At 37.8% G+C, this 14,859-nt stretch overlaps 1 protein-coding gene across 2 annotated transcripts in view; it reads left to right on the forward strand.

Moving 5' to 3' along the window:
• RASEF (RAS and EF-hand domain containing) overlaps positions 1–14,859 on the forward strand; it is a 90,375-nt gene that overhangs the window by 57,107 nt on the left and 18,409 nt on the right. For both annotated transcript variants that reach the window (XM_070459587.1, XM_020892911.2), the window contains exons 8-12: positions 1,620–1,704; positions 2,988–3,076; positions 12,840–13,074; positions 13,399–13,536; positions 13,653–13,800. In XM_070459587.1, coding sequence (XP_070315688.1) covers positions 1,620–1,704; positions 2,988–3,076; positions 12,840–13,074; positions 13,399–13,536; positions 13,653–13,800 — 695 coding nt within the window. The remainder of the gene's footprint in view (positions 1–1,619; positions 1,705–2,987; positions 3,077–12,839; positions 13,075–13,398; positions 13,537–13,652; positions 13,801–14,859) is intronic.

Here is a 14,859-nt window from a genome sequence, read left to right on the forward strand (position 1 = left end):
TCCCACTGGTTATCTATTTTACACATGGTAATGTAAGTTTCCATGTTACTCTTTCCATACATCTTACCCTCTCCTCCCCTCTCCCCATGTCCATAAATCTGTTCTCTATGTCTTTCTCCATTGCTGCCCTGTAAATAAATTCTCCAGTACCAGCTTTCTAGATTCCATATATATGCGTTAGTATACTAAATTTAACTTTCTGTTTCTGACTTACTTCACACTGTATAGTAGGCTCTAGGTTCATCCACCTCACTAGAACTGATTCAAATGTGTTCTTTGTTATGGCTGAGTAATATTCCATTGTGTATATGTACCAAAACTTCTTTATCCATTCATCTGTCGATGAACATCTAGGTTGCTTCTGTGTTCTAGCTATTGTGAATAGTGCTGCAATGAACAATGGGATACATGTGTCTTTTTCAGTTTTGGTTTCCTCAGGGTATATGCCTAGAAGTGGGCTTGCTGGGTCATGTGGTAGTTTTATTCCTAGTTTTTTTTAAGAAATCACCATACCGTCTTTCATAGCTTTATCAATTTACATTCCCACCAACAGTGCAAGAGGGTTCCCTTTTTTTCCACACCCTCTCCAGCATTTATTGTTTGTAGACTTTTTGATGATGGCCATTCTGACCAGTGTGAGGTGACATCTCATTGTAGTTTTGATTTGCATTTCTCTAATAATGAGCGATGTTGAGCATCTTTTCATGTCTTTGTTAGCCATCTGTATGTCTTCTTTGGAGAAATGCCTGTTTAGGTCTTTTTCCCACTTTTTGATTGGGTTGTTTGTTTTTCTGGTATTGAGTTTTATGAGCTGCTTATATGTTTTGGAAATGAATTGTTTGTCAGTTGTTTCCTTCACTATTATTTTCTCCAATTCTGAGAGTTATCTTTTCACCTTATTTGTACTTATTTTGCTGTGCAAAAGCTTTCAAGTTTAATTAGGTCCCACTTGTTTACTTTTGTTTTTATTTCCATTATTCTAGGAAGTGGGTCATAGAGGAACTTGCTTTGATTTATGTCATCGAGTGTTCTGCCTATGTTTTCCTTTAAGAGTTTTATAGTTCCTGGTCTTACATTTAGGTCTTTAATCCATTTCAAGTTTCTCTTTGTGTATGGTATTAGGAGGTGTTCTAATTTCATTTTTTTTTACATGTAGCTGTAACATTGGAGCTTTTAACTGGTACATAACGTGCCTGGGAGTACAGTACCAGGCCACAAGTAGGAGGAGCCAGGAGAAAGAAGTGTGACAGAACACAGCAGATCTATCCCCCAGTATGGAGGGGAGAAAGAGTAGGTAGGACGGGCTGGCTTTAGGCCTTTAGGGAACAGTAAGGCCTGCACCAAACCTGTCTTAACAGTGGAGCTCCCTGAAGGAGAAGCAGCTTCCACAGCATGACTGACTCACTCCTAAAATGCCTGGAGACCTTTAAAGAGGGTTGACACAATGTTAAGTTGCACTTCTAGTAATGAATTAATGATCTCAGTTTAGAAGATTTGAAGGGAAGTGGTAGACAGTTACAAGAGGTAATTGAACATCACAGCCTGAAAAGAAAGTGGTGACATTGATCCCACTAATACTTTCCTTATCTACTTATTTATTGTATGTATTTACTCTGTAGAACAGCTAACAGGAAACTGCATGACAGTAACGACGGCCTGAGGAGTGCCCTTGAGAACAGCTACAGCAAGTTCAACAGATCCTTGGTATGCAACAGGATTTTATAACGCATTTTCTCCTTTCTTGTGGTATTTTGATTAAAAAATTGTGTATTTTCTTAGAACTTATAAGAATGAGAAAACAATTTCATATAATAAAAGGAGGCAAGATTTTCCCAAATTAAAAAATATGCCAATCCTCTGCATAAATAAATGTGTAGATGTTTGCCAACTCTTTGTTCAATGTTCCAGAAAACTAGAGAAAGGTATAAAAGGTGTGGCCTGGATGCTGGAAAAGCTTACAGTATGGTAAGGACTTGAGGGGGCTTCCCAGGTGGTGTGAGTGTAAAGAGCCCTCCTACCAATGCAGGAGACATAAGAGACCTGGGTTCAATCACTGGGTCAGGAAGATCCCCTGGAGGAGGAAATGGCAACCCACTCCAGTTTCCTTGCCTGGAGAATCCCATGGACAGAGAAGCCTGGCGGGCTACAGTCCATGGGGCTGCAAAGAATCGGACACAACTTTGCACGCATGCAGTGAGTTAGGATGTGCACAGATACCACTAATATAAAAAGTGAGATGTCTCAGTTCAGTTCAGTTCACTCGTGTCCGACTCTTTGCAACCTCATGAATCATGAATCGCAGCACGCCAGGCCTCCCTGTCCATCACCTACTCCCGGAGTTTACCCAAACCCATGTCCATTGAGTCGGTGATGCCATCCAGCCATCTCATCCTCTGTCGTCCCCTTCTCCTCATGGAGGTACAGATAACTATTTCCCTATTGAGAGAACAGGGAGAGTGCTTCTGGCTGAGGAGTGTATTTAGACTCTTTGGTTGTTCTTTGTGGTTATGAGATCACCAGAGTGGAGACCTTGGGCTTTTAAACCCTCCTACAGAAACAGGCTAAGGCCCATTTAGAATTTTGAGGACCTTTTCCAAACCAGAAAGCCTCTTCCCTGACTTTTGGAGGTTTCAAGATTGGGGTTCCATTGCCAAAGCTCTGGGTGTGGATGAGTCAGTCACTAAGTCAAATGATGATTAGAGAAGAGACTAATCCAAAGCTGGTACTGTTAGGGTCCTGGCAAATCTGGGAGCCAGGATGCCCCTTGAGGGCTTATATGGCAGGGTTTGGACTTCAGACATGAAGAGAGAGAGTCCTTTGGGCATTTGTTGCACTTTTTCCCTTGATATCTGTGCTTACATTTTCTCATGTAGGATACCGATTTCTCGATTACATTAGTAAATTAGTGTGCTACAGGTTTTTTTCAATGTATATAAAATTTTTTAATGGAATGACAAAATATTACTTCTGTATTTTATGTATTACAGCGCATAAATAATATCTCACCAGGGAATACAATTTCTAGAAGCAGTCCTAAATTTAATCTTCATTCTCCTCAACCTCTGGGCTATGACAGGTATGTTAACACCTTTTAAACTTTTTGTTTGAATTCTGGATCAAGGTTAAAAGGAAAGTAGATTTCCTTAGAGGTGAATTAAAAGAATATATTTGGGTCACTAATTTTTATTTTCTACTATCTGTAAATTTTTGAAACATGAAATATGTAAAGATTAAGTGTTTTGAAATGTTTCAGAGAGGGCAAAGTGACTTCTTTAAGATGTTATCATGACTTGGTTTTGTGTATGCTCACCCTTACTTCATCCCTAATATTATTTCTATTGTTTCTTAGAAGTGCCCTTTGTAAGAGGTGTTTCAGGGAAGCCAGTGGAACTACCATATGTGATGTTGTGGTGTATGATCTTAAGACTCTTGGAACAATCTGTAAATGTTTAGCAGCTCAGTATATATTGTGCAAGCTATGTTCAAGGAAAGGGAAACTTTCAAAACAAATAGAAATGTAGAGAGTAGATGCTTATGAGTTAATGTACTAAAGGAGTCACAGAGGCTTTCCAGAAGTGAGAATTTAGCTCTATTTTTAATCAAATGAAGTGAAATATTGGCCCTGATATAACTTAAGATCTAGCAATGAAAACTGAAAGATTACATTTGTGTACACATGTGTGTACATATACAATAAATCCCCTATATGCAAATGAGTTCCACTCCAAGAGCGCATTCACAAGTCCAGTTTGTTCATAAGTCTAACAAAGTTTGCATAGGTACCCAACTGATACAACCTGCTCTATGATACTATATTGTAATGGGTTTATAATATTTTCACACAAATAATACATAAAAAGCAAACTAAAAAATAAAGCAAACATTTTTAATTTATAATCCAGTACTTTGGAAAGTACAGTAGTAAGTACAGCAGCTGGCATACAGGGGCTGGCAGTGAGTGAACAGGTAAGAAGAGTTACTGTCTGGAGATAAGAGAGGAGGTGGGAGATGGTAGATCTGAAGGATTGTCAGCAATGGGAGATGGAGGGCAATTTCACTCATGCCTGACATTGATGAAATGTATGTTCACATCTTTGAAAGTCCACATCTTGAAGGTTCATATGTAGGAGATTTACCATACGTGTCCAGTGTTGTTACTTAGAAGGCTCATTTTGTAGTGTATCAAAATTTGATGGTAGAAGTGAGTGCATAAACTTTAGATCTCTGGCCCTCCATTTCTGACGCCACTTTCATATTTTATGTTCCTTCCCTTTTCATTTGAGAACTTTTGGGCTAAAGAGTAATGCACTTAATATCCTGGCAACAGCAAAACAGCCAGATAGCTTTTCCAGAATGTCTATTTTCAAAGGTTATTGGTGATCACTTTTAATAAAATTTTATCCAAATATCAGAATTTTTTCACTGATTTGTGAAGTAAAAAATTTTAATGGTATCTCTAGGCATCTTGCTTTTCTATTTTCGAGAAATAGATATTACTTTTTAAAATATATGGGTGTGATGCTGTTTTTGTTTACTAATGCTTAAGGTTAGTTCTAAGCAAATAAGGGAAAGGCTAGATTACTGAAAATTATTTCAGAAATTTCACCATGATTCATTTTTGAAAATAGTGGACACCATGAATAAGGCTGGTGGTACTAAACAAAGAGCTCCTTAGCAATATGACTAAGAGACAGTCATCACATCCCATTGCCTCGAAGTGATAGGAATGTAGCACTTCTGTGCTCATAACCTTGAACAGTCACTAGAGGGCCACCATGATCCAGACTGATGTTCCTTTTGGGGGGCGTTGCAGTCTGATATAGGAAGTTAATATTTTCTTTTCTTTTTGATGCTAATGTAAAACTTATTAGTCATCAGATCACAAGAGAAAAGAACAAAAGAAGAAGAAAGGGAAAAAAGACCTACAAAACAAGACCAAAATAACCTTGAAAATGACAATAAGATTGTTTTTGTTTGTTTGTTTAGTTACTAAGTCATATCCCAGCTCTTTTCCAACCCCATGGTCTGTAGCCTGCCAGGCTCCATCATCCATGGGATTTCTGAGGCAAGAATCCTGGAATGGCATGCCATTTCCTTCTCCAGGGGATCTTCCTGACCCAGGAATCGAGCCCATGTCTCCTGCTTGGCAGGAAGATTCTTCACATTGATAATTACTTTAGCACATTATTGACCAGAGACATATTTATATGTCTTTTGTTACCCAAACATTACTGACAAGAGACATTTTGACGTTCACTTACAGAACCAATCCCCAGCCATAGACGTTAGTTTCTGCTAAAATCACCCCGTCAATAATGTGGTAATGTAAATGGACTAAATACTTCAACCAAAAGACTTAGAGTGACTGAATGGATATAAAAACAGGACCCATATACGTGCAGCCTGCAAGAGACTCACTTCAGATCTAGAGACACACACAGATTGAATGCGAAGGGATGGGAAAAGGATTTCCATAAATATGAAAATCCAAAGAAAGCTGGAATAGCAGTACTTATATCAGACAAAATAGACTTTAAAATAAAGACTATAAGACAAAAAGGATACTACATAATGATCAAGGGATGAATCCAAGAAGATACAACAATTGTAAATTTATCTAAACCCAACATAGTGAAAGTGAAAGTGAAGCCGCTCAGTCGTGTCCGACTCTTTGCGACCCCATGGCCTGTAGCCTGCCTGGCTTCTCCATCCATGGGATTTTCCAGGCAAGAATACTGGCGTGGGTTACCATTTCCTTCTCAGGAGATCTTCCCGACCCAGGGATTGAACCCAAGTCTCCCGCATTGTAGGCAGACGCTTTGCAATCTGAGCCACCAGGGAAGTCCAACATAAAAGCACCTAAATATATAAGCAAATATTAATGGACAAAAAAGGAAAAATCAACAGTAACACAATAGTAGTGGGGGACTTTAACTTGCATCAATGGACAGATCATTCAGATAGAAAATCAATAAGGAAACATAGGCCTTAAATGACACATTAGATCAGATGGCTTAATTGATATAGCGAGAACGTTCCATCCAAAAGTAGTAGAATACACATTCTTTCAAGTGTACATGGCACATTCACCAGGATAGATTATATGAAAACAAAACAAGCCTCAGTAAATTTAAGAAAACTGAAATCATATCAAGCATCTTTCCAACTACAACACAATGAGATGAAATCAACTACAAGAAAAAACTGTAAAGAAACAAAACACATGGGAGACTAAGCAATATGCTATGAAAGAACCAGTCGATCACTGAGAAAGTCAAAGAGGAAATCAAAAAAATACCTAGAGGTAAATGAAAACTAAAAAATAATGATCCAAACCTATGGGACACAGCAAAAGGAATTCTAAGAGGAAAGTTTATACAATACAAGCTTACCTCAGGAAACAAAAATCGCAAATAAACAACCTACCCTTACACCTAAAGCAATGAGAAGGAACAAACAAAATCCAAAGTTGGTAGAAGAAAAGAAATTATAAAGATCAGAGCAGAAATAAATGAAATAGAAACTAAAAGATATAGAAAAGATCAGTGATACTAAAAGTTGATTCTTTGAAAAGATAAAATTGATAAACCTTTAGCCAGATTCATCAAAAAAGAAGAGAGAGGGCCCAAATCAATAAAGTCAGAAATGAGAAAGGAAAAGTTAGAGCCAATACCACAGAAATACAAAGGATTATAAGAGACTACTACAGACAGCTATATGCCAGTAATGTGAACAACCTAAAAGACAGACTGGATTGTCCAGAAATGGACAGATTCTTAGAAAGGTACAGTCTCCCAAGAATGAACTAGGAAGAAATAGAAAATATGAGCAGAACAATTACCAGTAATGAAATTGAATTCATAATTTTAAAACTCCCAACAAACAAAAGTCCAGGACCAGATAGCTTCAGAGGTGAATTCTGCCAAACATTTAGAGAAGAGTTAGCAATTATCTTTCTCAAATTAGTCCAAAAAATTGCAGAGGAGGGGATACTTCCAAACTCATCCTATGAGACCCCCGTCACCCTGATACCAAAACCAAAGGTATCACTAAAAAAGAAAATTATAGGCCAATATCACTGATAAACATAGATGCAAAAAAATCTTCAACAACAACAAAAAATATTAGCAAACCAAATCCAACAATACATCATGATCATACATGATCACACATCATGATCAAGTGGAATTTATCCTAGGGATGCAAGGATTTTTGTTTCAATGTGCTATAGCACATTAACAAGTTGAAGAATGAAAACCATATGATCATCTCAATAGGTGGAGAAAAAGCCTTTGACAAAATTCAGCATCTATTTATGATTGAAAAAACTTTGCAAAAAGTGGGCATAGAGGAAACATACCTCAAAATAATAAAGGCCATATATGATGGACCCACAGCTAATATCATACTCAGCATGAAAAACTGAGAACATTCCTCTAAAATCAGGAACAAGGCAAGCATGCCCACTCTTGCCACTTTTATTCAGCATGATCTTGGAAGTCCTATCCATAGCACTCAGAGAAGAGAAAGAAACAAAAGGATTTCAGATTGGAAAGAAAGAAGTGAAACTCACTGTTTGCAGATGACGTGAAACTATACGTAGAAAATCCTGAAGATGCTATCATAAAACTGTTAGGTTCATCAGTGAATTGGTAAAGTTCCTGGATACAAAATTAATTTGTATATTAATTTAATTAATGTAATTTGTATATTACAAATTTGTAATATTATGATAATATAATAGTACATAATATACAAATTTGTATGTTTTGTAATTTGCATATTAATTTTATATCAATTTAACAGAAATCTGTTGCATTTTTATACACTAACAGTGAACTATCAGAAATTGAGATCTTTTCATTTACCATCTCATCAAAAAGAATAAGAATACCTAGGAATAAACCTCCATAAGGAAGTAAAAGACTTGTCTTGGAAAACTGTAAGACAGGGATCTCCAACCCCAGTCTGTAGCCTGTTAGGAACCGGGCTACACAAAAGGGGGTGAGTGGCAGGGGAGTGAGTGGGGCTTCATCTGTATTTATAGCTCACAGTACTGCCTGAGCTCCGCCTCCTGGCAGATCAGCAGCAGCATTAGATTCTCATAGGAGTGTGAACCCTAACCCTAAAGTCAAGGCAAAATATCCTGAGGTTGCCACAAAATAGAAATAAAGTGCACAATAAATGTAATGTGCTTGAATCATCCTTAAATCATACCTCCCACTCTGGTCCATGGAAAACTTGTCTTCCAATGAAACCAGTCCCTGGTACCAAAAGGTTGGGGACTACTGCTATAAGACACCAATGAAGGAAATTGAGGATAACACAAATAGATGGAAATATATACTGTATTCTTGGATTGGAAGAATTAATTTTGTTAAAATGACCAGTGCAATCTACAGTCAATGTAATCCCTAACAGTGTAATCCTTAACAAAATACCAAAGGCACTTTTCACAGAACTAGAGCAAATAATTTTAAAATTTGTGTAGAAACACAGGGCAACCTGAATAGCCAACATCATCTTGAAAAAGAATATCAGCTGGAGGAATCATACTCACAGACATCAGACTGTGCTACAAAGTTGCAGTCATCAAAACAGACACATACATAGATCAGTGGAATAAGAGAATCCAGAAATAAATCCATGCACTTATGGTCAATAAATCTATTACAAGGAGGCAAGAATATACAATGAAGAAAACACAATATCTAAAGTAGCTGTCCTGGGAAAACCAGATAGCTTTATGTAAAAGAATGAAATTAGAACATTCTCTAACACTATATACAAAAATAAACTCAAAATGGATTAAAGACCTAAGTATAAGATCAGGCACCATAAAACTCATAGAGGAATATGTAAGCAGAACACTCTGATATAAATCATAGAATAGTTTTTGGATCTGTCTCCTAAAACAAAGGAAATAAAAGCAAAAACAAACAAATGGGACCTAATTAAACCTACAAGCTTTTACACAGTGAAGGAAACTATCAGAAAATCAAAGACAACCCACTGAATGGCAGAAAATATTTGGAAATGATATGACCGATAAGGGGTTAATATCCAATATACATAAACAACTTATACAACTCAACATCAAAGAAACAAAGAACTGAATTAAAAAATTGGCAGAAGAACTTAATAGACATTTTTCTAAAGAGGATGCTAGTGGCCAATAGGCATATGAGAAGATGCTCAACATCACTAATTATCAGGGAAATTCCACTCAAAAACACAATAAGATATCACCTCACACCTGTCAGAATGGGTATCATCAAAAAGAACACAAATAACAAATGTTGATGAGTATGCAAAGAAAAGGGAACTCTCTTACACTGTTAGTGGGAATGTAAATTGGTTGCAACCACTGTGGAAAACAGTATAGAGGTTTCTCAAAAAACTAAAAATAGAACTATATTATGACCCAGCAATTCCACTTCTGGGTATGTATCTGAAAAAAAAAAGACAAATTCTAAAAGATACATGCAGCCCAGTGTTCATAGTAGCATTACAATAGCCACAATATGTAAGCAACCTAAGTGTCCATCAGCAGATGAATGGATAAAAAGGATGTATACTGTGAAATACAACTCATCCATTAAAAAAGGAATGACATTTTTTGCCATTGGCAGCAACATGGATAGACTTGGAGGGCATTATGCTAAATGAAATAAGTCAGACATAGAAAGACAAGTACTGTATGATTTTTCTTATATGTTCAGTTCAGTCTCAGTTGTGTCCGACTCTTTGCAACCCCATGAACCACAGCACGCCAGGCCTCCCTGTCCATCACCAACTCCCAGAGTCCACCCAAACCCATGTACATTGAGTCAGTGATGCCATCCAACCATCTCATCCTCTGTCATCCCCTTCTCCTCCTGCCCTCAATCTTTCCCAGCATCAGGGTCTTCTCAAATGAGTCAGCTCTTTGCATCAGGTGGCCAAAGTATTGGAGTTTCAGCTCCAACATCACTCCTTCTAATGAACACCCAGGACTGATCTCCTTTAGGATGGACTGGTTGGATCTCCTTGCAGTCCAAGGGACTCTCAAGAGTCTTCTCCAACACCACAGTTCAAAAGCATCAATTCTTCGGTGCTCAGTTTTCTTTATAGTCCCACTCTCACATCCATACATGACCACTGGAAAAACCATAGCCTTGACTAGATGGACCTTTGTTGGCAAAGTAATGTCTCTGCTTTTTGATATGCTATCTAGCTTGGTCATAACTTCCCTTCCAAGGAGTAAGAGTCTTTTAATTTCATGGCTGCAGTCACCATCTGCAGTGATTTTGGAGTCCAGAAAAATAAAGTCTGACACTGTTTCCACTGTTTCCCCATCTATTTGCCATGAGGTGATGGGACCCGATGCCATGATCTTAGTTTTCTGAATGTTAAGCTTTAAGCCAACTTTTTCACTCTCCTCTTTCACTTTCATCAAGAGTCTCTTTAGTTCTTCTTCACTTTCTGCCATGAGTGTTGTCATCTGCATATCTGAGGTTATTGATATGTCTCCTGGCAATCTTGATTCCAGCTTGTGCTTCCTCCATCCCAGCATTTCTCATGATGTACTCTGCATATAAGTTAAATAAGCAGAGTGACAATACACAGCCTTGACGTACTTCTTTTCCTATTTGGAACCAGTCCATTGTTCCATGTCCAGTTCTAACTGTTGCTTCCTGACCTGCATACAGGTTTCTCAAGAGGCAGGTCAGGTGGTCTGGTATTCCCATCTCTTTCAGAATTTTACAGTTAATTGTGATCCACACAGTCAAAAGCTTTGGCATAGTCAATAAAGCAGAAATAGATGTTTTTCTGGAACTCTCTTGCTTTTTCGATGATCCAGTGGATGTTGGGACTTACGTGTGTCTAACAAATGCAACAAACTAGTGAATATAATAGAAAAGAAGCAGGCTTAAAAATATAGAGACCCAACTAATAGCTATTAGTGGGGAGGGGAGGAAGGAGCAATATAGGGGTAGGGTAGTAAAAGGTACAAACTATTAGGCATAAAAAAAGCTATAAGGATATATTATACAACACAGGGAATATAGCAAATATTTTATAATAACTATAAATGGAGTATATAACCTTTAGAAATTGTGAATCACTATATTCTGTGCCTATAATTTATATAATAGTATACATCAACTATACTTCAATTAAAATTTTTTTAATCAAAGCATCCTGTAAATTTAGTTTTATTTATTGCTTTTGTGTCCTTATTTTAAGTTGTATATTTGTTTTAGTTTTGTGTTTTTTCTAAGAACTCTAAAATATATAATAACTTGTGTTATATTTTTACATATTTAATTGTAATGAAAATATTCTTCAGGCAAAAAGACTAGTTTACTTTTGAAAGGTTGTGTGTATTAGTTGAGTTTGAGAAAGTCTGATCTATACCTATATTTTTAATTTAGATTCTATATGAAGGTGTCTTTTTCAATCAGGATTTTTTTCTCTGTCATTCCTAATCAGAAATACAAATAGGTTAAAAAAAAATGTTCTGACTAATCATAACATGGAGCTGATTTTGTACTATATTATAATGAAATGGTTTCTATAGGTTCCTTACAGCTTGACCCAAAATCAGTGTTAGAAGGAGAGTTTCATAAAAGATAAGACAAATTTTAAAAAAATGTACACACATTTAGCTAAGCAGATTGAGATATGGTATGAAATTCCTGTCGCAGGAGAAAGACTTTATAATTGAGCAACATATTTACAGAAAGTTAGGTTATTAAATTGCCTTTTTAGTTAATTTTAAACATATGCTAATGATACCAAAATATTTTTGACTTCTCAGGTTTATATGGCTTATATTTCTGTAAAGATTACCCTTTCTTGTGTAAGAATATTCATCTGAGAATAGTTCTCATATTTCACATGAGAATATTTCTCATATCTGGAGATCTATGTTTCCTTCCCATTTCCTCTTTCTGATGATATCGTATATGCCAAGTGGCTAGTATGGTTCCCAATGTGTAGCAGGGACTAAATAAGTTGTTACTCTTGTTTTATTTCAATGTAAACTTAGATACTTATGGGAATCAAATGGAAAAGCAAAATAAAATGAGAAGATGAACATTTATAAAATATTGGAGTCACCCAAGTGGAAAGATGCATAGAAGTCGGGATTTCTAGTTTTTCTATGGTGCACCTTCCTAGGAAACTCCTCCCATCAGAGTCTTTCCAGAGCTGTCAGCACTCGGTGGCAGAAAACTCATCTCATATGCCAAACCATTCCAGGGTCGTACATTTCTAACTGCCTGTCATTTTTCACCATGTTGATTAGAGATGTGACTCCCGGAAAAGTTTATCAGTTGGCCCTTAGTGTCAACTCTTCCAAGTATTTGAGGAGATAAGAAACAATTACAACTTAAGCCAAGTGCACTGAATCATTTCTCAGACCGAAGGCTTATAAGTCTCAAATCACAATAGAGATATTATCCAGAAATGAACACACTGTTCAGAATATGGTCCAGCCACATCAGAATATAAAGGTTCCCATGTTCTGTATACGTTTTTGTTAACACAACTTGAGATTGCATTTACATCCTGGACATTCTGATTCTTTTTGTATAAGGAAGGTGACTTTTTTTTAATGACTTCCTTTATTAAATGTTTGACTTGACTTAAATGGCTTTATCTTAATCAATTTTTGCATAGAATGAGCTGTTTCTTTGAGTTTTTTATTTCCCCTGATGCTTAATCATGGAATACATTATAGCTCTTGGTAAGAACAAAGATATTGGTCTTGATTCCATTGGTCTGATTCCATTGCTGTGTCATCTTGAGCATCACCAGCCCTCAGGTAGAGCAGTCCTCTCCTTTATTACCAGGTCATCCCGCTCTTCCTACATGGATGAGGACTGTGATTCGCTGGCCCTCTGTGACCCCATGCAGAGGATGAATTATGATGTTGACAGCCTGCCTGAGAGCTGCTTCGACAGTGGCTTGTCTACCCTGCGAGATTCCAACGAGTATGACTCGGAGGTGGAGTACAAGCACCAGAGGGGATTCCAGAGGTCGCACGGCACGCAAGAGAGCTTTAGGGGTGATGCTTCGGACATGGACGTAAGCCCTGAAGTCACTGCTTCAAGTCCTAGGCCTGCTGTCCTTTCTTCCACAGAAATATATATCCCACCCTGTTTGAGCTTTACCTGTCATGGGCGTTGTTTCAAAGGTTATACACGTGAAACGTAGTTGGGAGAACATTTTTCTCTACCAATTTAGGGAAAAAGGAAAACAGGTTTCCTTTTGTGGCCACTCTGTTCCCTAACAGCATTGACTGTTGATTCAGCAGCATACTTTTCTTCTTTTTATTTCACAATGTATGTGTGTAATGAAAGACTTTCTTTGTTTTTTAATGACCGACTTTAAAAAAAAAACAAAAAACAGGTTCCTGATATAAGGGATGAAGAGACTTATGGCTCAGAAGGCATGGCTTCCATCCTGAACTGGAAGCCCCCAGGATCTGCTAGTGAAGGCAGCGTCATTAACTCCTCAAGAAAGCCCATCTCTGCGCTTTCACCACAGGTACGTGGTTTCAGAGACACTTCTCTTCATGAACACTCTTCATTTTCATGTCATATAAGTTACTAGGAAGAAAGCGGGCACTGCCTTTGTCACCCACTGTGGCTTCCTTCCCCTAGACAGACATGGTGGATGAGAGCCATAAATCTTCCAGCTCGCAGAAAGCTTTCAAGATTGTGCTGGCCGGGGATGCTGCAGTGGGGAAGTCGAGTTTCCTCATGAGACTTTGCAAGAATGAATTTCGAGGAAACACAAGTGCTACCCTGGGTACGGTTCTTTTTCAGAGGATAATGGGAAAATGACCTTCTTTAGGTTGATTCTATTTTCTTTAGGTATTATATTCACAGACCCACAGATCTCTCTCTTTTCCCTCCGTATGATACATAGGTACATACATGTGTCAGTGCTCACGTGTCCTTCTCTATAGAATAGTCCTCTGCTTTGGCCAAGGACTAAATTTGGGAAAGGAAGACTAACAAGGGACTGAGGTATCTGCTTACCCAGTGAGATCAACCAAACCGAGTTTAATGCCAGAGATGACAGATTCATTTATTCAGCAAGCACTTCTGGAGTCCTACTGTGAGCCACGTACTGTTATAGGCACTGCTTAGTTGCTAAGTTGTATCCGACTCTTTGAAACTCCATGGACTGCAGCTGCCAGGCTCCTCTGTCCATGGGGATTCTCCAGGCAAGAGAATCCTGGGGTGGATTGCCATGCCCTCCTCCAGGGGATCTTCCCAACCCAGGTCTCCTTCATTGCAGCCAGATTCTTCACCGACTGAGCCACCAGTAAAGCCCTGCAGATACACAGTAAACAAAGTCAACTAGATCCCAGCCCACAAAGAGGGAAATGGATGAGAAATACACTTTAAAAAATAAGGTTCGGGAGAAGTGCCCTTTGGCACAGGATGCCCAGGGAAAGCCTTTCTGATCAGGTATCACTTGATGTTGATAAAGTGATCTTACCGATGCCCAGTTTGTCATCATGGTCAGAATTATAGCCAAGTGTATGTTCCCTCCGCTCCCTCACAATGGAACACATGAATGATACCTCTCAGAACAAGGAAAAGTAGTCTCCTCATTTCCACATTTGCATAATAATCAGTAAAAGGAGTTGAACATATGCAAATTATCATTTATTCTTCTTCTTTATCTAAAGAACTCTTATTTTCATAACCAGAAACGCTAAAACAGATTGGTTACCCTCTTCACAATGGATATCTTTGTAAATTTATGGCACTGTTATAACCCTTCAAGATTCACTTCAGTTTGAGTCATAAAAAGCCTAAAGTATTTGGTTAAGTTGCTAGAGCACCTGGCATATAT

This window comes from Odocoileus virginianus, chromosome 31 (assembly GCF_023699985.2).
Source record: "Odocoileus virginianus isolate 20LAN1187 ecotype Illinois chromosome 31, Ovbor_1.2, whole genome shotgun sequence".
NCBI lineage: Eukaryota > Metazoa > Chordata > Mammalia > Artiodactyla > Cervidae > Odocoileus > Odocoileus virginianus.